Raw genomic sequence first — 26,241 nt, forward strand, 5'->3', positions numbered from 1 at the left:
CTCCTGACATTACCTAGGATGATAAAATGTCATTTATTTTGCATGAATTGAGCTGGCATCAGACAACTCAAGAGTTGCTTAAAGACTTGATATCAGTATACCACTGTCCTTGAATTTTCATGGCTATGCACAAGAAAGAGGATATCAATGACGAGAATACCATCAAGGTTCTTTTGAAGAAAAGTAACTCTGACAAATGTTTGGCAAATGATTGCTTTGAGTGCTCATTGTCCTTAAAAGTATTTTCCTCATGGTATCAAAATATTATAGCCATTGAAAGCACAGTATCTTTCTCCAACAATACAGCAATTTCTGATGACAGAGACCTCATTAGTAGAAGCTATAAAAATAGCTTCTATTTATTGAGTCTTTATGATTTTCTGAGATTTGTGGTTTCATCTTTATAAAACTGAAGTTCCCAGTATGTGCATGGTTAGATTGTATCTCACATGCTTTAGATGCATAGTCTAATTTAATTAGCAAAACACTGCAAGGATGTACGTATTATTTAATCCACTCAACCACATAAGCAATGCATACTTTTATTAACCTCATTTTATAGACAAGAAAAATTAATCACTGATATAAGCAACTGAATGGAGGTTAAGCAAGCTAGTATCTAGAAAAGATAAGAGTAGAGCTCAGTTTGAAATAAGTTAACTGATCTCTATTAGCCTCAGTTTCTCACTCTGAAAAGACAACATTACTTATACTATCAGACTCTCTTAAATGTTTAAAGGGATAACACATACAAAGGTGCCAAAAATCTAATATTTGGCACTTAGTCAATGAGCATTTGTTTACAATAACAGCAATCACCAACTCTGCAACAAATGTCCATAGCTGCACTAATTTCTTTGGTGAGCTGCTTCAATTAAATTTACTCTACATGACTAATAATTAACATTTTGATAAGTAAATTCACTAAAATATTCCTGAATGGGCCTATCCCTGAAGTGAAATATATTGTCCAAAACTTACATTTAGGTATTGAAATACAATACAGTTTGTAAGATAAGTATTTGAAGACCACTTCTTAACTTGGTAGCCATCTACCCTTTCTGAATTAAGGTTTCTAAACCTGTAAAATTGGCATAATAGATACATTGCAAATTAATGGGATTAAAATACACAGGTGAGTGCTTGGCACATGGTGAGATATCAGCATATGATGACTACTAATTCATTTATTTGTATATTTCAGCTTTCCTCAACGTGTTGTGAGTGGTTCTTATACTTTTGGTAGGATGTTCTTTCCTCCCCCAAAGACATTAAACCAGTCTTGGAGAAAAGACAATTTATATACCAATGGCAGGGATAGTGTGCGTTGATCGTCCCAGGCACCATTTGATCAATTCCCACAGAGGGCTGATAGGCTTCCCATGGTCACTAAGCAGATCCACAAATTTCACAGGTTCCTAAGATTGAAGAAAAGAAAGGAAATACAAGTATTCTCTCAAAAAAGTATGGTTAAGATAAAAATATGTACAGGAATGTTCACAGCAGCACTATTAATAATAGCCATATAACAATCAACTGATGAATGGATAAATAAAATATATCAATGCAATAGAATATTATCAAGCCACAAAAAGGAGTAAGTCACTGATACAAGGTACAACATGGATAAAATGTAAAAACAAACAAAAAAAACATTATGCTAAGTGAAAGAAGCCAGTAACAAAACATTATACAATGTATGATTCCATTTATTTGAAATGTCCAGAATCAGAATAAGCAGACCAATAGAGACAGAAAGTAGATTAGTTTTCGCTTAAAGTTGGGGGGAGGGGTAGTGATGATACTGGAGGTGGTTACTGATACTAATGAGTATGGGTCTCTTTTTGGGGTGATGAACTGTTCAAAAATTAATTGTGGTGATGGTTGCATAATTCTATAAATGTTTTAAAAATCATTTAATTGTATGTTTTAAATGGTTCATTTACATGGCATGTAAATTATAACTCAATAAACCACTTATAATAAAGCAGTTACAATGCCATGAACAAGTGTGGTTGAGAAAATGACCACATCCTTTTTCCATAGTAAAAGCTTCAAGTACCAACCATATAATTTGACCTGTTCTTAAGAGATGAACCACTACCGAGCAACATGATAGACAGCCTAATGACTCCCAGCTCTGAATCAGGCATCCTAAGTGAAGCAGACCAGTTTTTTCACCCTTTTGTCTTATTTCAAGTTTTTAATTTCAGGACCAATTTTAACAATAAGCACCTATGTTAAGAGATTCTCCAAGTTACAAGAGAGTATCTCCTGCAAGTGAACTCAAAATAAACTTTTTGTTACTAATCTTTGATTTAGTTTTGTTCTAATACTCTGTTTATGAAACTGTATCTCAGAGTCAAACATCTTCGGCTTGTGGATTTACATGAATTTCCTATTCTGAGAGATTTCCAACGTGCTTACATAAAAGAAACAGGTTATTTGTTTCTTAAACACAACGATAGGGACTGATAATCTATTTTTTTAAGGTATAAAGGGATCATGAGAGTTCTCCCTTATTGAAGAGCTACTACATATCAGGCATTTTACAAGAAATATTCATAATCCTGAAAATAATCTTGTAATACAGGTATCAGTAGCTTCATTTCACAGATGAGTAAAGTGAAGAATAGGTAAGTAACTACCCTGCCAAAAAGAAAAGAGCTAAGAAATGGCTTGCAATTTGAATTTGTCTCTGTCACACTGCAACACACACATTCCCAATGGCCAACATATGTACAAAAGTAAAAGACCTGAAAATATTTTTTTATTTCTTCATAATGTCAAATTTATCTTATTCCTATTAAAGAATTCATATTTAAAATCCTCAACAAGCCTGAAGAAAGCATAAGTAAATCATCTTTCACAAGTACCCACATCAGCTTCCAAACTTAGGAAATAACAGGAGGGTCAAAATACATTGTAGAAAAGAAGATAATTGTGTGCATGTGTCTAGAAAACCTCTGATGGGGGAGGCAAAGTGGGCTCTTGACAATTTGGGTTACCTAATCACTTTATGCTTTATTGAAATCTAAATTCTCTGATACCCAGCACACATCACACTGGAATAAGCCTCACACTCCTGCGCCGTTGTCTGCAATGTTTCCTCTGATTGGAACACCTTTGATCATTTCTTTACCTGGTTAAGGCCTCCAAATTATTCAAGTATTGGAGGATAGCAAGTCCTCCACCAGGACGCCTTCACTGACTTCCACATAGAGATGGGCCCATCCTCTGTGATCCTACAACCATAAATGCTTATACCAGTATAGCATTCACCAAACTGTAATCTTTATTTAACTCTGTCACCTATTTGCTCATGAATTTCATTTCTCCGTATCTATAATATATGGACCACATTTGAACTCAAAACACATTTATGGAAGGAAAGATGAAAAGAAGGAAAGAACTGAACATACCTTCCCATCATGTCCCTTTGCTGACATCATTGTGACCCATATCTGAAAAGAATACTTCATTTGCTTCAGTTTAACATGTTGAACTGAGGCTCCTACCATAGTTTCCAAGTGAGCCACAACCTTAGAAAATGAGGATATAAAAATAGACAAACATAATTAGGAAAAAGACACATCATTGGAGAGTGATGTCATCAAGATGGCAGACAAGGAAGGTCCCGGCCCTCACTCCTCCATGGAAACACCAACATGCAGACCAAAGTAGCTCTGTGAGACCTCTGCAGCAACAAATGACAGAAAAAGAAAAGCTGCACTGAAAATGCAAACAAATCCCGTGGTATCTTTGCTCATTCTTGTCCCACCCACTTCCTGGCACACTGCAGAGAAAGTGGGAGGAAGCCACCCAACTACTAATTTCTACCTTCGGATGGAAAGAGAAGAGTGGAATTTGCTTGCAGAGTCTGGCTGGTATAGGGCCAGCCTGAGGCTCTGGTTTATCTCTTGCCTGACAGGGAACACTCACAGAAATAGAGGCATAGTTCAGATATCAGTTTGAAAGCTGCCAAAAGCAGTGGTTGGATCTGTGGTATGAAAGAGTTAGGGGTTACTGCACACCTGTGGGTGTCTGGCCAGGTACAAGATATTACAGGCAAAGCAATAAAATAAAACAACTAAGGGCTTGAGAAGAAGCAAGGTTGAGACATATAGGTAAATTAAGACATTAAAAAACTAGTCATATGTACAGAGGAACTGGAATTAAAAAAAAAGATGTAGGCCCCAAAAAGACCCATCTGCAAAAGTTTTCAGAGTATTTAAGCCACCCTGATTAGTAAAGGAATTCCTCTACACAAAACTTCCAGTCCACAAAAACTAGGAAATGTTGCTATTATTTTAAATATGCAACTTAAAAAAATAGATAACAAGGTATACAAGGAAACATAGCCTATTCAAATGATCAAAATAAATCTCTAGATAGTAAACCCTAAAGAAACACAGTCCTCTGGCTTATTTGACAAAGGCTTTAAAACAACTGTCAAAAAATGCTCAATGAGTTAAAGGACATCATAGACAGATAAATAAGAATCAGGAAAATGATATGAACAAAATTATAAATACACAGAGAGAAGTTATAATAAAGAAACAACCAGAAATTCTAGAGCTAAAAAACATAAGGAACGAACTGAAAAATTTACTAAAAGGATTCAACAGAAGACTGAAATAGACAGAATAATAAATCAACAAAACAATCTAGAAGACAGGTCATTTGAAATCACTGAGTCTGAGGAGCAAACAGAAATAATAAAAAAAAAAGTGAAAAGAGACCAAGTGATTCATAGAATGCCATCAAATGGAATAATATACACATTATGGGACCCCAGGAGAAGACAGAGAAAAGAGAACAGAGGTACTATTTGAAGAAATAACTGAAAACCCCTCAAATTTGAAAAAAAAAGAGATGTCCCTTTGTATTCACAGATACAAGAGGTTCAACAAATTCCAAATAGGGTAAACCCAAAGAGAGCCACGGTGAGGTGCATCAAACTCTTGCAAATCAAACAGAAAAGAAGAAACTTGAAAGCAGCAAGAGAAAGGTGACACATCATATACAAGAGAGCCTCTCTAAGGATCAGTGGTTTTCTCAGCAGAAATCTTGAAGAGCTAAAAGAAAAAACAACTGTGAACTAAGAACAAAATGTGCGGCAAAACTGAACTTCGAAAATGAGGGTTATGAGAGACATCAGCATTGTGGCAGTGTAAAGTCGTTGCTCTTTTTCTCCATTTGACCAATTAATTTGACATCCATAACTGAACAGAAGTGGCTCTGCACATTACAACGAGGGATCTAAAAGGTTTCCAGCCCTCCTGTGCATGCAAAAATCAACAAATGGAACCTAGGTGGGGTCTGCAGATCGAAGGGAGTCAGCAAACTTGACACATCCTCTTGTTCATTCTGGCAGAAGAGTAACACCATTTTCTCAACTTCTATAAAATAACCAATTTGATTTTAGTTGCTATGAAATATGGCCTCCCCATACCCTCAAATGTTATTTTTCTGGCAATAGCTGAGAAAGGTGAAGGTGGCACACATCCTTATTGCCACTACCCCTATGTAATGTGTGTCTCCATTGACCTCCTCCCTGCTCAGACATACACCATACACTCTCATCTTCCTCAATTTGTCAAAAGATGACACACAGAAAAATAAATTAATGCATAGAATGATGATTACTCCATAAGACACCATGCCTGTTGGTGTTTCAGAAACCTTTTGTGACTGTGATGCAGTTTGTGATGTGCCTGGGGACTTTAAAAACTGGGATATTATATTATATAATTATATAATTATATTTTATAATTATATATTATAATATATAATATTATAATTGCACAGATTTATGGAGAAAAATTTCCAACAAAACCAAGCTATGAAACTAGGTTTCTTCTTTAATCAAAGCTCATTTTAGAACTCTTAGTAAAGTTTTGTAATTTTCCTCAGCTAGGTCCTATATCATTAGAGTCTCTAGGTATTTTGTGTGTTTTTCTATTTCTTTTCGGATTTGTTTTCCCTGTTTAACTTTTGAACTGGTTATGGCTGATAGATATGTTAGTTATGGTTTTTCTCACATTCGTCTTATATCTTATTTTTGTTGAACTCATTTAATTTAAGGGATTTTAAATAATACCTCGTGAGTATATTCCAAGAATATACTCACATCTTAATTTACAAATAATTATCAGTTTGTCTTCTTTTTTCATAAGAGTTACACCTCTTATTTCTAATTTCTCTTTCAGATACGCTTTATAAATAATAGTGATAGTTGGCATGCTTTATCCTAGTCCTAATTTTAATATGAATTCCCTTAAATTTTCCATATGTGCCATAAAAAACACTTAGTATGGGAAACCTAGTTTTTAAGGTTGTTTTGTTTCTTTATCAGGAATAGACATTTGAATTTTATAAAATGTCTTTTGGGCAAATATTGAGGTTATAAGTTTCTCTTAGTTAGCCACAATACTACAATATTAGAGATCCTTGCCTTCCATATGCTCATTGTTACTACAGCCTGTTCTAAATTTTGTACTATGAATTGAAATTCCTGAATGGTTTTACATATATTTCTGTCTGTTGCTGTCTCTTCTACAGCACGAGTACTTTAAACTGTTATTTCAAATCGTTCCATGGTGGCTCTGCCTGCTAGCTGATGCCGACAGGCTGGGAAGTCTGCCTAATTTTCACTTCTGGTCTTGTAGAGACAGTCTCAATAATTCAAAGTGAGACGCTTGGTTAGTATCAACAGTGGGAAAATCACTTAGTACAACGGGCCATTTATATCGTACATATGAATTTCAGGCCAGTAATTATTGTTTTGATATGGTCAAAGGGAAAGTTTTAAATATTAAATAGGCTAGAGAATTTGATAATGAAGATAAAGAAGCTGTATGGCAAGATTAAAATTTCTGCTTAATTTACTTAACAGTGGGATGGTGGGGAAGTCACTGCTGTGGCAGCAACTAGAGGGGCTGAGTCAGGATTCACTGTGATTTATTTAGTTCCATGCAACCATTTGTTCTCCTTTTTCTTCCTGTTCCTGGCTTCATGGTTTCACATTTATTTCCCTCACACCCTGTCCTTTCAAAATTAACAAAATTGCTTTGCCACTAGCATTATATGACTACCCAGTCTTATCAATCCAAGCAACACTGAATATTATCTTAAATTTCTATAGTTTGTTTTCCGTTAACCACTTGTAATACTGAACATTTTTTATGTTTTCATTAGTTACATACATAACTTCTTTTATAATTTACCTTTGTCCTTTCCCATGGCTCTGGGTGGTTTTCATCTTATCATGGATTATAGCCTAAATAAGGCTAATAACACTTTGTCATTTTTATTGCCAATATTTTCTGTAATTTCTTCCTCTACAATGGCATTAATGCAAATTTGTGAAGCTATGCTAATACCCATGAAAAGTTAATATATGAAAAAGTTTATATCTGGGCTTATAACTTATCATGTATGACCGTTTTTCTCCCCCTGCCCATGAAACGTTACAAAAAGAAAAAAATTTAAAAAGTCCATTGGGTTTTAGAATTACGTTTTTATCAACAGATTTAAAAATAATATATACATTTATGACATGGTCAAATCTTATAGCACAGTAATGTCTGTATTCAGATATTAAAGCCATATTTTATAGCACTCAAGTTTATAATTGTCTTCATTTAGGTTTCACACTATGTTTCAGCTAATTCATAGGTATTGTAAAATCATTTTCTACTAGTTGTTTCTGCTATATTGGGATGATTCTGACTTAGGGATTATATGACTTTCATTAAGACATTTGTTAACCGTACTGTGAGAGTTTTTACATGAATTTTCTTGAGGTCAGACATATATAATTACATGTTTTCCAAATAATGATTTGTATTATGTTTTAATGGTGCCACATGTGGATTTACTGTTGATTTTTTCATATTTCCCTCAGCTTTATTGAGATACAATTGATGTATAAATTGTAAAAGTTTAAGGTGTACAACATGTAACTTTGACACACTTATATATTGCAAAATGATTACAACCATATCATTAGCTAACACCTCCATCACATGACATAATGGTCATTTCCTTTTTGTGGTGAGAACATTTAAGATCTACTCTCTTAGCCACTTTCTGTAATCACCATGTTGTACAAATGTCCAGTTATAAGATATGTTCTAGGGATTTACTATAGTTTTAAAAAAAGTATTTTTAAAATTTCACAGGGCTCTTCCTCTTATTACTTTTCTTCTCTGAATGAACTTTTGCTTTTAGAAAGACAAATTTGTTTCATTATTTCATTTTATTACAGACATATTTATAAAACAAAAGCAGACCAGAATTGTTACATATACAATGGGATCTCAATTATATAAAATTTACATCTACACATAAGCATAGAAGAATGACTGGACAGAAATATGCCAGAATAGTAATAGCAGTTACCTCTGAGCAATTTCTTTCTTTGCTTTATCATACTTTACTTTCAAATCTTCCTTTTTATTATTAAAAAACGAATAAAATATCAAAAATAGCTATAAATAATTACACCGAAAATTACTTACTACAACCATTGTGATCACCCTAATTCTATGTATGCTGACAGAGAAATATCTGGCAGATAATAAAAGAAAAGGGTAAGAATAGTATCTGTTTGCGTAAGTATGAATTTCATTGAAGAGATTCATTTATAATTACCTTTTTCTGAGCCAGAATGAGATCTTGGTCCACTTTGGACATTAAAATTGAACCACCATCATGTTCCATCCAGTAAAATTTCAAGTCCTTTAAATGTACCTTTTCATCTAGTTTTAACCTGTGGAGAAATAAAAAGAAACTGATATTAACATATTACTCATATATGCTCACTAATTCAATCCTAACAATTGAGATTCTGATTTAGTGGTTTTTCCCCCCAGAATTGTGTGCCAGCAATAGTGATAAGCCTTTAGAATTCAGATCTTCATTGAAGAATATCACTCTGACTGCAAGAAAGAGAACAGTTTGGAATGGGTCAAATTTGAAAATGGAGTGACAAGTGAGAAATGATTGTAGCCTCTACTGGAACTGGAACCATGGTTATACATTGAAATGCAATGTTTTAGGACATAAGGAGGAGGTAATCTTCACTGGAGATTGCTTAGCCATAAGGAGTCACAGACATGGGGAATTAGGCTTTGACGACTGGGTCGATCAAGGTGCAGTCACTAGAATTGGGGAAGAACAGAAGTAGCAAATCAGGTTTGTGGAGCTTGAAAGAAGAATGGAATCAGTTTTAGACAGACTGAGTTTCAGGTCCCTGAGATGCTCAGTATACCAGCTAATGCACAGTCCTGTAGCTTAGGTGAGAAGAGGGAACTGGTGATACAGATTTGTGAATCCTCTATGTATGAAAGGTAATTGAAGTAGCTGGTGTAAAAGGAGTCATCCTGGGAGGCTGGGGAAAGAGAGAAGAATGAAGTGAGCTAATACCCTCTAGAGTACCAATATTTAAAGGATGAGCAGGAGACGAGCCACTAAGGGAGATTAAAAGGGAAAGGCATAGATATCAGAAAAGTGTGAGTCACAAAATCACAAAAAAGGTAGAGATTGTTTCAAGAAGGAAAGAGTACTCAATAGTGTCACCAGTTATAACGAGGTCATATAAGTACTGAAAAGTATGTATATACAATGGAATAGTATTCTGCCATAAGAAAAAATGAAATAATGCCATTTGAAACAATATGGATAGATCTTGAGATTATCATGTTAAGTGAAATTAGTCAGACAGAAAATTTCGAGAACCATATGATTTCACTCATATGTAGGATATAAAACTGAAAACAACAAATGAACAAGACAAACAAACAAACAAAAACTCATAGACACAGACAACAGTTTAGTGGTTACCAGAGGGTAAGGGGGGAGGAAGGGAGATATAAGAGGGTAAAAGGGGTTAAATATACGGTGATGGAAGAACTGACTCTGGGTGGTGAGCACACAATGAACTATATAAATGGTGTATTATAGAATTGTACACCTATATAATTTTACTAACTAATGTGACCCCAATAAATTTAACACAAATTAAAAAAACAAAAGCAGCCATTAACCTTACCACAAAATAATAATAATAAAAAAGGTCAGAGAACTAAACAAAAAAATTTCAGTGGTGTAAAGATGGAAACCATCATGTAAGCATGTAGTTTAGGCATGTTTAATGATAATGAAAAGGAATATATATATATATATATATATATATATATATATATATATATATATATATATATATATATATATATATATAGTGTGGGTGTGTGTATGTATAGATATATGAGGGTGAAGTCATAGGAAGGTGAAGCAAGTTATGGAACAAAGACCTGGGAGAGTACCAGAACATGAGATCCACAGTTAGGTCGAAGTATTTATATACAAAAGCTAAAAGGAAAGATATTTTCTCTACTTTAAAAGAAGAAAACAGAAATCAATGGCTGGGAACCTAGAAAAGTTTGATGTACGGAACTGAAAAAAAGTTCCACAGATTGCATTTTCTTGGTGAGGTAGAATGTGGGATCATTTACAGAGGGTAAAAGCTAGATGAGGAAATCACAGTTTTGCTGGAAATACAAACACTTGGAAATTGCTGTTGTGGAAAATGTGATAAAGAGCTACCTAGAGAAACAGAGAGATTTGTAGGCAGTATCGATGTCCCAGGTAACACTGGAAAACGGTGGTGACAGATGGCAGAAGTACCAGAAAGGCTTAATTTGAAGTGAGATAAGTCTATATATTCAAATTGCCAAATGGACAACAACAACAAAAATCTACAGCTTTCATCCCAAAATAGGCCTCTCTTTGTGTAATATTTTTACACAGTAAAGTATTTTTACAAACTATCTTCCCAGTTTGTGAAATATGATATCCACATACAAAAGCTCTCTCAAAAAAACAAAACAAACAAACAAATACCTCTAATAATTCTTTGGTTGAGGACTGGCAGTTTACCTCTATGTCTCTAATAGACAAAGGGAGAATGAATGTCTAGATAGGACGGAGAAGAAATAAAGAAAAGAAGCAAACATACTTTTGGATGCCAGGTCCTGCCATGACCCTCAGCATGGGGGTCAGGTCTTCAGCATAGCGACACATTGGGCCTGTGCACTGAAACAGCTCCTGGGCTCCCCTGGCCACAGGAAACTGACCGTTGTTGGAGACCACACCTGAAAGGTCAGATACTCAGGTTAGCTGCCCAAAATAAGACATGATCCCCGAATGTTGTATTTCACCATCATGTTTAATCTACCTTAAACCTGAAGGGTAGAACCTCCAGTACAATATTTAATAGAAGCAGCAAGAGCAGACATACTTTCCTTGCTCCTGGTCTTAGAAGGACAGTTTTTAGTTTTCACCAGTAAGTATGATGGTTGCTGTGGATATTTTCATATATGCCCTCTATTTTTAACATTAAGATATTTAATAGTATTTAGTATGTGTCAGTTACTCTTCTAGGAGCTTTACAAATATTAACTCATTTAATTCTCAAAACAACCTTATGAAGTAGGTATTTTGACTATACCCATTTTACAGAGGAGACAACTGAGGCAGAGATTAATTATCTAGCTTAGATTACATAGCTACTACTGTGTTTCCCTGAAAATAAGACCTAGCCAGACCATCAGCTCTAATGCGTCTTTTGGAGGAAAAATTAATATAAGAGCCGGTCTTATTTTAATATAACATAAGATTGGGTATAATATAATAATAATATAATATAATATAATATAATATAATATAATATAATATAATACAGGGTCTTATATTAATTTTTGCTCCAAAAGACGCATTAGAGCTGATGGTCCGGCTAGGTCTTATTTTCGGGGAAACATGGTTAAGTGACAGAATACCAGGAGTCTAGCTCCCCAGACTGTTATCAATCACTAAACCACTGACTCTCAAACTTTTTAGCTTCAGGATCCTTTTATATGCTTCAGAATTACTAATGACCCCAAAGAATTTGTGCTTCTGCAAGTTAAATACGTCAATATTTAACATATTAGAAATTAAAACTGAGAAGATATTAAAATATTTGTGTGAGGGTAAGGGAGATCGAATATATGGTGATGGAAGGAGAACTGACTCTGGGTGATGAACACACAATGGGATTTATAGATGATGTAATACAGAATTGTACACCTGAAATCTATGTAATTTTACTAACAATTGTCACCCCAATAAATTTAATAAAATTAAATTTAAAAAAAAATTATTTTCTAAAACAAAAATATATTTGATATGGAGAAGGTCATTATTTTACAATTTTGCAGATCTGTTTTGTTTAAGAGAAAAACAACTGCATTCTCATATCTGCTTCTGCATTCTATGTTTTGCAATATGTAATTTTGTTTGAAATACATAAAGAAAACCAATCTCATACAGATATTTAGTTGAAAAGGTAGAAGTATTTTAAAAACTTTTACAGATAATTTTTCATATTCTTTGGTGATATTATATCAAATTATATCAAGTGCTGGTTTCTGATAGGACAATTAAAATGATAAATCTGAAATTTTACCAATGACTTTTTCATACTCTGTTACACTAAAATTCATCAGTATATTTCTTACTCTGAGTCAATCCTTTTCCAAATCATGATTTTGTAACACCAGCCATTGGTGATTTGAAAAACATTAGTTCACTAAAATATACATTATATTCAGTTTACATTATGTACATCAAATATATGGTGATGGAAGGAAAAGGGACTCTGAGTGGTGAACACACAATGCAATATATAGATGATGTATTATAGAATTGTGCACTTGAAACCTACGTAGTGTTGTTGACCAGTCACCCCAATAAATTTTAATAAAAAAATGAAAAAAATTCATTTACATCACCACTGATCTCTAAGAAAACTCCTTAAGTATTGGAAGACTGTTAAACTCTTAATGATGAATGCAGGTTTTTCAAAATTCTAATTTTTGTTTGTATAAGGTTCTTAAAATACATGATTACAAGAACAAAGTAAGAGATAGACAAATGAATCTGTTATATGTATTTTAAAAATTATTCAGGAAATGTTTTATTAATAAGAAAAAATGAAGTAATGAAAGGGATCATGAACATATTAAATATATAAATACAAATTGAACTGTTTGAAAATGCAAACAGTAGTCTATACCATGCATACTTCTTACCTTGCTTTTCCCTACTTATCTCTGTGGTCACATGAATTTTTGGTGTCCACAGGTGGGTTTTAAAACCAGAGAAGATGAAGAAATATCACTTTCTGGTCAATATGGCAGAGGAAGTAAATACTGTGCTTGCATCCTCTCATGATCACATCAAAATTACAACTAAACTACAGAACAACTATTATTGAGAATTGCCTGAAGTCTAGCTGAACAGAAATCCTAAAACTAAGGATATACAGATGAACTCATGTCGAGACTGGCAGGCGGGGTGGAGATGCAGAACGAGCTGAATCCATACCCATATATGGCAGTTAAAAGTTGGGAGGGATATTTCAGCTGTGGAGGTCCCAGATGAGGGACAAGGTGACCCAGCCTTACAGTGGACTCCACAGCCCAGGGCTCCAGTGCCAGGAAGAGAAGTCCCCACAATATCTGGCTGTGAAAACCAGAGGAGATTGTGGCTGAGTGAGATGAAGTGCAATTGGAATCCCAGGCATTCCTCTTAAAGAGCTTGTGCACAAACTTACTTATAGACTCACTCTGAACTCAATCACTGGGGCAGCAGCTTGAAAGATGCTAGGGACAAATGGGGATTAACTAAATTGTTTGGCTCTAGGGTGAAGGCTGGAGGGACAGCTTTCTCCCAGACAGAAGTGGTGGCAGAAGCCATTGTTCCTTTGTTGAGCCCTCCCCCCCACCCAGCATGCAGACTTTGGCAGGTACCATATCTGATTCTCCATCAACCTGACTAACACCTTACACCCTTCCCTGGTGATTCCCAGAGACCCTGCCCCACACAACTTGTGGACCTACCCAAGCCGCTTTCAGTGGCTTTTCCACACAAATGGCCTGTCTTGGCTCATGCTGAACTTTCCTAAAATCTCTCAAAGGTTCACAAACCACAAACAAGAAGCATCTGGCCTTGGCATGTCATGTATATGTCAAGAAACCACAAGTCCAGCACTAGCAGAAGCCAGCCTCAGTTTGCAGCTTAGCCTCTCGCAGACATCACCAAGCCTAGTGCAGGTGGAAGACATCTGCAGATAACTTTGTGGCTCACGCCAGGTAGTCCTGGGCAGGTAATAGGTGGAGGCAGAATTTAGCCTGCAGTGGGGCCCCTCCCAGGAAGCCCAAGGGCCGGCACACCCAGTGACCAGCTTCAGACCATATCAGAGCACCACCAGGACACTTACACAAATGACCTACCAAAAGGGCAGACTGGGAAGGCACCAGAGCTCTGCTAAAGCAAATCCTGCTCTGTAGGATCAAGCTCTGCACCACAGCTCCTCCACTGTAATCACAGCCAATCCTCACAACCAATCAACCTGAGGGTCAGTCCCTCCCACTGATGTGCCAAAAGCAACCACGACTCAACTACAATAAGAAGGCACATACAACCTACACAAGGGACACACCAGCAGCACCCAACTCAGGTGACCAGGGAGATTGCACCACTGGGTCCCATAGGACACCTCCTACATAAGGTCACTCTACTAAGACCGGGAGGCATAGCAGCCCTACCTAATACAAAGAAATGAACACAGGGACGCAGCCAAAATGAGGAGACAAAGAAACATTTCCCAAATGAAAGAACAAAACAAAGCTCCATAAAAAGAACTAAACAAAATGGAAACAAGTAATCTACCAGATGCAGAGTCAAAACACTGGTTATAAGGATGCTCAACGATCTCAGGGAGCAATTCAAGAAAGAGATAGGAAACATAGAAATGGAGATAGAAAACATAAAAAAGAACGAGTCAGAAATAAAGAATAGAATAACTGAAATGAAGACTACATCAGAGGGAATCAACGTAGATTAGATGAAGCAGAGGATCAAATCAGTGATTTAGAAGATAAAGTAGCAGAAAAAACCAAGCAGAACAGCAAAAAGAATCCCCCCCACCCAAAAAAGTAGAGATTTTAAAGAACCTCTGGGACATAAAGTGTGTCAACATTTGCTTCATAGGGGTACCAGAAGGAGAAGAGAAAGAGCAAGGAATTGAAAACCTATTTGAAGAAATGATGATGAAAACTTCCCTAACCTAAAGAAGGAAATAGACATACAGGCCCAGGAAATGCAGAGGGTTCCAAATAATATGAATCTAAAGAGGTCTACACCAAGACACACCATAATTAAAATGCCAAAGGTTAAAGATAAGAAGAGAATCTCAAAAGTAGCATGAAAAACAGCAGTTAGTTTTCTACAAGGGGGCTCCTATAATACTGTCAGATGACTTCTCTACATCCACTTTGCAGTCCAGAAGGGATTGACACAAAATGTTGGAAATGATGAAACGCAAGGACCTACAACCAAATTTACTCTACCCAGCAAACTATCATTTAGAATTGAAGGACAGATAAAGAGCTTCCCAGATAAGAAAAAGCTAAAAGAGTTCATCACTAACAACCCAGTATTATAAGAAATGTTAAAGGGACTTCTTGAAGAAGAAGAAGGGGAAAAAAGAACATAAAGATGAATAAAGAATGGCAATAACTATGTATCTATCAATGATCACTTCAAATATAAATGGATTAAATGCCCCAATCAAATGACATAGAGTAGGGGTGGCTTGTTAGCTCAGTTGGTTAGAGAGCATGGTGCTGGTAGCACCAAGGTTGCCAGTTTGATCCCCACATGGGCCACTGTGAGCTGTGCCCTCCTTAAAAAAAATAAATAAATAAAAATAAAGACACAGAGTATCTGAATGGATAAGAAAACAAGACCCATACCTATGCTGTCTACAAGTGAACCACTTCAGATCGAAAAACATACAGACTGAAAGGGAAAGGATGGAATAATACAGATCATGCAAATGTAATAGAAAAGAAAGCTGGGGTAACAATACTTACATCAGACAAAATCGACTTTAAAACAATGACATTAATAAGAAACAAAGAAGGGCATTACATAATGACAATGAGATCAATCCAACACGAGGATATAACACCTGTAAACATCTATGCAACCAACATAGGAAAACCTAAATACATAATATAAATATTAACTAACATAAGGAAAGATTGACAGTATTACAAGAAGAGTACAGGAATTTAACACCCAATTTAAATCAATGGATAGATCATCCAAACAAAAAAAATCAGTAAGAAAACTTTGTTCTTAAATGAAAAAGTATTCCACATATTTAATAGATATATACCAAATATTTTACCCCAAAACAGCAGAATACACATTATTTTTAAATGCACATGAAATAGTCTCCAGGATAGATCACACATTAGGCTAGAAAACAAGTCTCAATAAATTTAAGGAGACAGAAAGGCCATCAACCATGTTGTCCCACTACAGTGGTATGAAACTAGAAAATACCTAAAGAAGAAAACTGGGAAAAACACAAACATGTGGAGGCTAAACAACATGTTCTTAAACAATCAATGGGTCCATGAAGAAATCAAAGGAGAATTTAAAAAAAAAATCTCCAACAAATGAAAATTGAACACATTTTTCAAAAATCTATGGGAGGCAGCAAAAGCAGTTTTAAGAAGGAAATTTATACTGATACAGGTGTACCTTGAAAAAAACATGAAAAATCTCAAGTAAACAATGTAAACTGTCACTGAGGGGAACTGGAAAAATAATAAAGATCACAATGGAAATAAATAAAATAGGGACTGAAAAAATGAATAGAAAAGAGCAATGAAATCAAGAGAAGGCATCATGAAAATGTAAACAAAATTGATGACTCTTTAGCAAGACTCATGAAGAAAAAAGAGGGCCCAAATTAAATCAGAAATGAAGGAGAAGTTATAACCAATAAGAAGTACAAAGGATCATAAGAGAATGCTATGAACAATTATAAGCCAACAAATTAGACAAGCTAGAAGAAATGAATAAATTCCTAGAAACATACATCTTCCAAAACTGAATTAAGACAAAACAGAAAATCTGAACAAATTAAAAGTAACATAATTGTATTAGTAATTTTAAAAGTCCCAACTTTTAACCAAAATCCCAGGACCAAAGGGCTTCACAGGAAAATTCTACCAAGCAAGACCAACGTCCCTAATAAACACAGATGCAAAAATCCACAACAAAATATTTGTTTCTCATTTGTTTGTCTTGTTCTTTTGTTGTTTTTGGTTTATATACCACATATCAGTGAAATCATATGGTTCTCTGCTTTTTCTTTTTGACTTATTTCGCTTAGCATTATACTCTCAAGATCCATCCATGCACAACAAAATATTAGCAAAGCAAATTCAACAATAAAATAAAAGGATCATACACCACAATCAAGTGGGATTTATTCCAGGGAGCCAATGATGGTCCTATAGCTACAAAACAATCACCATGATATACCACATAACAAAACATATAATCAAATCATATAATGATCTCAATAGATGCAGAAAAAATTAACAAAATGTAACATCCATTTATGATAAAAACTCTCAACTCAGTGTGCATAGAAGGAACATATCTCAACATAATAAAAGTTATATATGACAAAACACGGTTAATATTATACTCAATGGTAAAAAGCTGAAAGCTTTTGTTCTCAGATCAGGAAAAGACAAGTATGCCCATTCTCACCACTTTTAGTCAACATATTATTAGAAGTCCTAGCCACAGCAATCTGACAAGAAAAATATATAAAAGGCATCCAAATTGGAAAGGAAGAAATAAAACTGTCACTATTTGCTGATAATATAACATTTATATAGAGAAAACCTTAAAGACTCCACCAAAAAAACTATTAGAACTAATAAATGAATTCAGTGAAGTTGCAGGACACAAAATTAATACACAAAAATTGGTTGTGTTTTATATACTAATATATGAAAGATAAATCAAGAAAAAATTCCATTTACAATTGCATCAAAAAACCCCAGAAACCTAAAAATTAATTTAACCACGAACTTGAAAGATCATCAGTGAAAATATTGTAAGTTGATGAAAAAAAACTGAAGTTGACACAAACAAATGCAAGGATATTACATGCTGATGGATTGGAATAATTAATATTGATAAAATATCCATACTACTAGAAGTGATCTACAATCACTTTGCATTTATTCCACACAATTCCATGCAAGATTCCATACAATTCCTATTAAAATAACAATGTTCCTTTTCAAAGAACTTGAAAATTAATTCTAAAATTAATATGGAACTACAAAAGTCCCCAAATATCCAAAGAAATCTTGAAAAAATAATAAAATTGGAGATATCATAGTTCCTGATTTCAAACTATGCTACACAACTATAGTAATCAAAACAATGTGGTACTGGCAAAAAGCAAAACAAAACAAAAAACAAACCAGACACATAGATCACTGGAAGAGAATAGAAATTCCAGAAATAAACCCAGATGTACTTGGTCAATTAGTCTATGACAAAAGAGGCAAGAATATACAATGGGGAAAAGACATTCTCTTCAATAAATGGGGTTGTGAAAACTGGACAGCTACATGCAAAAAAAATTGGACCACTTTTGTACACCATATACAAAAATAAATTTAAAATGTATTAAGTACCCTCATCTACCATCCCCTCCCTCTTACCCTCTGGTAACCACTAAACTATTGTCTGTGTCTATGAAGTTTTTGTTTCTTCATTTGTAGATGGTATATTACAGAACTGTACACCTGATACCTATGTAACTTTACTAACAATTGTCACCCCAATAAACTTTAATTTAAAAACGTATTAAATACTTAAACATTAGACCAGAAACCATACAATTTACAGAAGAAAACATAGGCAATAAGCTCTACGACATTGGCCCATGTAATATTTTCTTGGCTATGTCTACCCAGGCAAGAACAATAAAAGCAAAAATATACAAGTAGGATTACATAAAACCAAGAAGCTTTTGCAGAGTGATGAAAACCATCAACACAATGACAAGGCAACCCACTGAATGGGAGAAAGTATTTGCAAATGATATATCCAATAAAAGGTTAATATCCAAAATATATGAAGAACTCATACAACTCAATAGCAAAAAACCCCAAACAATCCAATTAAAAAACCAACAGAGGATCTGAATAGACATTTTTCCAAAGAGGACATATAGATGTCAAACAGACACATGAAAAGATGTTCAACATCACTAATCATCAGGGAAATGCGAATCAAAAACACAATCTCACACCTGTAAGATTGGCTATTATAAAAAATAAAACAAATAAGTGTAAGCAAGGAGGTCGAGAAAAGGGAACCCCCCATACACTGCTGGTTAGATTGCAAACTGGTGTAGCCACTATGGAAAACAGTATGAAGAGTCCTCAAAAAACTAAAAATAGAACTTACATATGACCCAGCAATTCCACTACTGGGTATAACAAAACAAAAATAATAATTCGAAAATATATGTACATCTCTTATGTGCAGGTTTAATTAATATTCCTGAATTTTGAATCTGTCATCTGTCAAATGGGCATAATTTCTCCCTGAAAGGGTTACTGTGGGGATTAAATAAAAATTAGTTATGGAGAAAACTTGTACCATGCCTGATGCAGAATTGGTGCTCAATAAACAGTAGCTATTTTATTTAAGAATATTAAGAAATACATAATAACCATGCTTATAGGTAAGATTATCCTGGTAGGGACCAAATTTCTGCATTGCTTGAATCATAAAAGTAGAACCACCCTTATCATCATATTAATATTACCTGGCGAAGGTTTGTGTCCAAATATGCCATTGAAGAATGCAGGCATCCTAATGCTGCCACCAATATCAGAGCCCACACCAATCACTGAGCAGGCAGCCGCCAGGGTACAGCCCTCACCACCTATGGGAAATGCAAAATGTTCCTGTTAAATAAGCAAATTAGGATACTATTTGCATGGAACACGTTTTATCATCGCTCATTTTTAACTTCTCTGTGTTTTTAGATTGAAAGTGAGTCTTTTGTAGATAGCATTTATTTTAATCATGATTTTAATCTATTATACCAATCTATGTCTTTTGATTCAGGAGATTAATCATTTTACATTAGGTGTAATTACTGATAGGGAAGGACTCACTTTTGAATTTTTTGGTTTTTAAATTTTGTGTCTTACAGCTTTCGTCCCTCGTAGCCTTCATTACTGATTTCCTTTGTGTGTAGCTGATTTTTTGTAGTGACCCTATGTTTCTCTCCCTATTCCCTTTTTTGTATGTTCTACAGTTCTTTTCTTTGTAGGGTACCATGGAATTATAAATTATAATTTATATGCTTTGACATCTTACAAACACAATTCTGACTGGAGAGAGATTGTCCCTCCCTTGGATAGTCAGTTCTTAGAGATAGCAAATGGCCTATCCATAAGTGTGCTGTTTATGCAAACTAACCAATCCAGAGCCATACCTCCTCTATCTGGAGGTACCACAGAAGGCATTACTGCTTTACCTCTATTATCTCAGGGCCAGATACAAGGCAACCAGAGACCACTCCTATAGTCCAAAGCCCACTGAAATTATTCAAACTAGCCAATCCTAAACTGGTCACCCTGCCCTGCCTGGCCTTTCCTGCAGAAACCCCAATAAAGACTGTGGCTCAAGCATTCCCCCTGCTACTATCTTTTGACGACTGACCATGCTGATGTCTTTCCCATGTGGTCTTGCATAGTTTGCTGTGCCTCCTGTCTCTAGGACCTGGGAGTATAATACACTTTATTTTCCTGAGCTACTCTTGTGTCTCCTCTTGAGGCTGCACTTGACTGACCATCTCATAAAAGAACACAAAACAACATCCTAAAGTCATAACAAGCTATTATAAATGTATGCCAACTTAACTTCAATTGCATACTAAAACTATGCTTTTTATGCAGCTCTCTCTCTGTCCACTTTTTGTAACTGATTTAACAAATTACATCCATATATACTGTTTATCCACTAACATAGACTTATAACTATTTTTATGATCGTGTCTTTAAATATCCTGTATAAAAAAGTTGATTTTGAAACCAAAATTTCACTAATACTGGTTGTTATATTCACTCACACATTTCCTTTACCAGAGATCTTTATATTCATGTGACTTTGAATTACTCTCTCGTGTCCTTTCATTACAACTTGAAGGATTCTTTATCATTTCTTGTAGGGCATTTCTGGTGGCAATGAACTCCCCCTCAGCTTCTGTTTGTCTTGAGGTATCTTAATTCCTCCCTCATTTCTAACACACAGTTTTTCTGGAGTTGACAGTTATTTTCATTCAACAATTTTAATATATCAACCCACTGCCTCTTTGCCGCCAAAGTATCTGCTGAGAAATCTAATGATTATTTTGTTGAGGATCCCTTCTACAAACCAGTCATTTTTGTCTTGCCACTTTAGTATTTTCCCTTTGTCTTTCAATGGTTTGATTATGTGTCTCAGTGTACATAGACTTATCCTATTTGGAGTTTAATTTTGCATTTGTAGATCTATGTCTTTCCTCAAATATTGGATGTTTTGGGGCCATTATTTCTTCAACTAAAATTTCCCTCACTCCTCTCCCCCCTTTAAGGTATCCCATAATGCATACATTGATCTTCATGCTGATGTCTCAATGTTCCTTAGGCTCTATTCACTTTTCCTCATTCTTATTTTTTTCTTTTTGCTCCTCAGACTTGATCATTTCAAATGACCAGTCTTCAAATTCACTGATTCTCTCATCTGACTGAGTTGCTATTGAACCCCTCTTGTAAATTTTGCAATTAAGTTATATTTTTCAGTTCCAGAATTACTTTTGTTTCCCTTTTAGAATTTTGCATTCTTTTTTAATATTCTCATTTTGTTCATATGTCATTTTCCCAATTTTCTTTAGTTCTTTGCCCATCTTTTGCTTTAGCAATTAGAACACATTTGATAATTCCTTTCAAGTTTTGTCTAGTAAGACCAATGCCTGTATTTCTTCACTGACAGCTTATCTCACTTCATTTTCTTCCTTTGAATGAGCCATGTTTTCCTGTTACTTTTTATTCTTCATGATTTTTGTTGAAATTTTGGCATTTGAGAAAGCATCCACTTCTAGTTTTTGTAGACTTTCTCCATTCTGAGGAAGACCTTCATTAATAAGTAAGTCTTGTTCTGAGCCTTGAGATCAGCCTTGGGGTGAAGGCATGAAGTCTTTTCAGGTCTTCTCTGAGAGTGAGTCTTGCATCTGTGTGTGTGTATGTGTGTGTGTGTGTGTGCACTTTTTTCAATTCCCCTACATGTAGTACTCTCTTTAAATATCATAGTTTTCCAAACAATCTTATGTTAGCTTTTTCTTGGATCCTTGGATGTTCTATTGTATACCTGTATGTCTAACCTCTTGCCTTGGATGCCTGCAGGTCTGTAGTTACCCTGCAGCTTTAATGAGCCATGCCTGCTCTTTCCTGTACCTTTTCCCATTCTGAGATACAAGGTATGCTTCAGTTTCTCATCAGAGGTTGGAGTTAGGAAAAAAGAGTGTAGCTATTCAGGAAGCCTCCATATAGGTTAGACCATTTCAAATCAGTTCTGCTCTATTCCCTATACTTACATAGAGGAAATGTTGAATGCTTCCTCCCAATCACAAATGTGATTACTTCCACATTGCCAGAGTGTAGTCCAAGGTTGAGTAAAATTACTATGCAATCTACAGCTATGTCGAAAATGGATTGTTTTTGATTGTGCATTCATTGGTGGCTGTAGACCTTTCACTGTTTTCCAGAATTCCTTTAAAATTATGTTAGCCAGTTTGTAGGTTTTTTTTAATGTTTCTATTAAGAAATGAGGACTTGTTTGTCTTGTTCTTTTGGTTTACATACCACATATCAGTGAAATCACATGGTTCTCTGCTTTTTCTGTCTGACTTATTTCGCTCAGCATTACACTCTCAATTGTAACCCCAATAAATTTAAAAAATTTAAAAAATAAATTAAAAAAAAAGAAATGAGGACTTGGAAATAACTACTCTGCTGTCTTGCTGACATCACTGCTCCACAAATTTTGATAAGTTGTATTTCCATTTTCATTTAGTTCTTCTTTTATCTGTTTATTTTTTAAAAGTGTATTGTTCAATAGCCAAGTATTTGAAATTTTTCCATCTATTGTTCTATAGTTGATTTCTAGTTTAATTTTATTTTTGTCTGAGACCATACTTTATATGATTTTTATTATTTTAAATTGGTTAAGGAGTGTTTGTTTAATAGCCTAGAATGTAGTCTATTTGGTGAATGTTCCATGCGATCTTGAGAAGAATGTATATTCTGCAGGTCTTGGGAAAATTTTTTTCTATAGATGTCAAATAGATCCAGCTGATTGATGATGCTGTTCAGTTCAAAAGTGTCCTTACTAATTTTCTGCTTTATGGATCTGTCAATTATTGACAGAAGAGTGTTTAAGACAATAACTGTAATAGGGGATTCATCTATATTTTTTTCCTTAAAGTTCTATCAGTTTTTGTTTCATACACTTTAATGCTCTGTTGTTTCATACACACACATTAAGAATCTTTACGCCTTCTTGAAGAAATGACCCCTTTACCAATATGTAATGTACTCTTTGTTGCTAATAATTTTTCTTTTTCTAAAGTCTTCTTCATCTGAAACTGATAAAGTTACTTCAGGTTTCTTTTTATTAGTGCTAGCATGGTATATTTTTAACAATTTTTAATATGTGTGTCTTTATATTTAATTAATTTATTTTTAGTTTTCTTTAAAAGTTTATTTAGATTATTTTGTTGTTTTTATTATTATTTTAATTAATATTTTATTTTCTTTATGTTTTAATTTGTCAGTGTCTTGTAGTCAACATAGAGTTGAGTCTTTTTTGTTTTTTAATTTTATTTTATTAAATTTATTGGGGTGACAATTGTTAGTAAAATTACATAGATTTCAGGTGCACAATTCTGTATTACATCATCTATAAATCCCATTGTGTGTTCACCACCCAGAGTCAGTTCTCCTTCCATCACCATATATTTGATCCCCTTTACCCTCATCTACCACCAAAACGCATTAGAACTGATGGTCCGGCTAGGTCTTATTTTCGGGGAAACACAGTATTTCAAGATGGCTACTTACCCCCTTCCCCTGCCAGAAGCACAAGGTGATTTTTCTCCTATCTTCCCTGTGATAATCTGGCAGGGCTCCTGGCTATAACATTTATGAATGTGTTGGGGGCCCCTAGATATTTTAACTTCCACACTTTCCCAAACTGAACCTCAAACAATTGTCAATTACAGTTCAAGTTTCCCTTCCCTTGTACTGCTTCTCACAGAGTTTTCCGTTTCTGCCCTTTTCTGGAATGTTCTGATTCTCTGTATCTGCCTGTCTTTATCTTCAATTTTTGAGACAGTGGTTTGCCCTGCGGCATCAATTTTCTGATGTTTCTGAGAAGAATTGCTGATTTTCAGTTTGTTAAGCTTTTTTCCTGTTGTGGGAATGCAATCAGGAACTTCCAAGCTCCTAACATGCCAAACCAGAAACCTAAAGTCACATTTATATTTCTAATTATCACAATGACCTTACAAGGCAGGTTTCTTTATTATGAACATTTTATAAGTTGAGGAAATTTACCCACTGAGTACCTTTATTATGTTACCTAGGTCACATAGCAAAAAAACTGTCAATGTTCTCTTTGGCTTTAGTAACCACAAGATTAAACACTATATTTTACTAACTCACATATACATGCCTTCAGGCCTGACAAAGGCCATGTATTATAAATTCTAGTCTCTAATATACTATCTTACTCATATGTTTTCCTCCTACATCACTTATTGCTCATTCCTAATTTCCTTTGCTGGATATGTCTCCTCTTTTTAACATTCAAATTGATGTGGTACTCTCATGGGCTCCACTTCTTCTCCATCAAAACATACCCCGTGGTTTTTTTTTTTTTTTTCATCTACTCTTATAAGTTATAGATTACATACTCTACTATGCTTATGATAACTCCTAAATGACTTTAGCCCGGATAATTACTCTGACTTATGCACATTCAATTGGCTACTTGACACCTCCAATGGGTGCCGTATAAACATTTTACACACAACCTGTTCAAAGTGATATTCCCAAGTCATACTGCCTCCATTTGTCCTTCCTCTTCTAGTTTTCTCCATCTGAATGAATGGCTGTACCATTTCTAGAGTCAGAAATCTAGGAGTTATTTTTTATTTTTGTTTTTATATTTACACCCATATTCCCATAACCAATCTATCAGCAAGTCATGTTCCAGTCTACCTTTAAAATCTATCTTGTGTCCCATCTACTTTTCTTCATCTCCACAAACACTAGTTGAAGCCACTATCATTTATCTCCTGGACAACTAAAATAGACTTTTAATTTCTCTATTTGCTTCAGCTTTTGTTGCTCTACATAATCTGATCTGGACAAAACTTTTTAATTTCATTTCTGACTCCTCTCTGTCTTACTCACTACACTGGCTTTCTTTCAGTTCACTGAACACACTAAGCATGCTCCCACCATAGGCTTTTGTACTTTCTGTATTCTCTACCTAGAACATTCACTGTTTGACCCACTGCCCTCACACCCACTAAGTGGTTAGCTGTCTCTGATCCTTTGGATTTCATCATAAATGTCATCTCCTTGGAGAGGATTCCCATGACCATATGTGCTATATTCTTGCATTAGCACAGTTTCTGGTGCAAAGAACAGTTATCAGAGCTCAGTGTCCTTACATTATTGTATCATCTTTGTGTCAAAAAGACATAGGTCTTAAGCTAAACCAACTTCATTAACTTTCTCTCTCTCCTTCCCGTCCCCCACCCAACACAGAAAGGAACCAAGAGTATGAATGTTCATTGTCTACAATGTTCTTCTCAAATCTGTGAGAAATCTTGCAGCTGACTTTACCATAAACACCTAATCAAGATTTTTAAAGAAGTCTGTGCAATAGTATCTGTATACCTTGCTCACAGGGATTTACTAATTGAAACGTCCAACTCACCAGAACTTCCACCTACAATATGCCGCAAATCATATGGGTTGTTGGATCGGCCATAGATCTTGTTACTGGATTCATACCACATGCATAGCTCACTACAGTTGGTTATGCCAAGGGGAATGGCACCAGCTTCCTTCAGTAATGCCACTACAGTGGCATCTGTTTGGGAAATGGTATCACGACGATTCACAAGGCCAGAAGAGTTAGGCATCCCTGTAAAGTCCACAAGAAAAGGAAGTTAAA

The 26,241-nt window shown here is 35.0% G+C and overlaps 1 protein-coding gene across 2 annotated transcripts in view; it reads right to left on the minus strand.

The window, feature by feature from the left end:
- The window catches only part of FAAH2 (fatty acid amide hydrolase 2), an 84,743-nt gene that overhangs the window by 5,596 nt on the left and 52,906 nt on the right, over positions 1-26,241 (minus strand). For both annotated transcript variants that reach the window (XM_019719518.2, XM_074323639.1), the window contains exons 4-9: positions 26,002-26,211; positions 19,772-19,891; positions 11,024-11,159; positions 8,659-8,776; positions 3,423-3,542; positions 1,307-1,418 (exon numbers count right to left, since the gene is read on the minus strand). In XM_019719518.2, coding sequence (XP_019575077.1) covers positions 1,307-1,418; positions 3,423-3,542; positions 8,659-8,776; positions 11,024-11,159; positions 19,772-19,891; positions 26,002-26,211 — 816 coding nt within the window. The remainder of the gene's footprint in view (positions 1-1,306; positions 1,419-3,422; positions 3,543-8,658; positions 8,777-11,023; positions 11,160-19,771; positions 19,892-26,001; positions 26,212-26,241) is intronic.

This window comes from Rhinolophus sinicus, chromosome X, assembly GCF_036562045.2.
Source record: "Rhinolophus sinicus isolate RSC01 chromosome X, ASM3656204v1, whole genome shotgun sequence".
NCBI classification, from domain to species: Eukaryota; Metazoa; Chordata; class Mammalia; order Chiroptera; family Rhinolophidae; genus Rhinolophus; species Rhinolophus sinicus.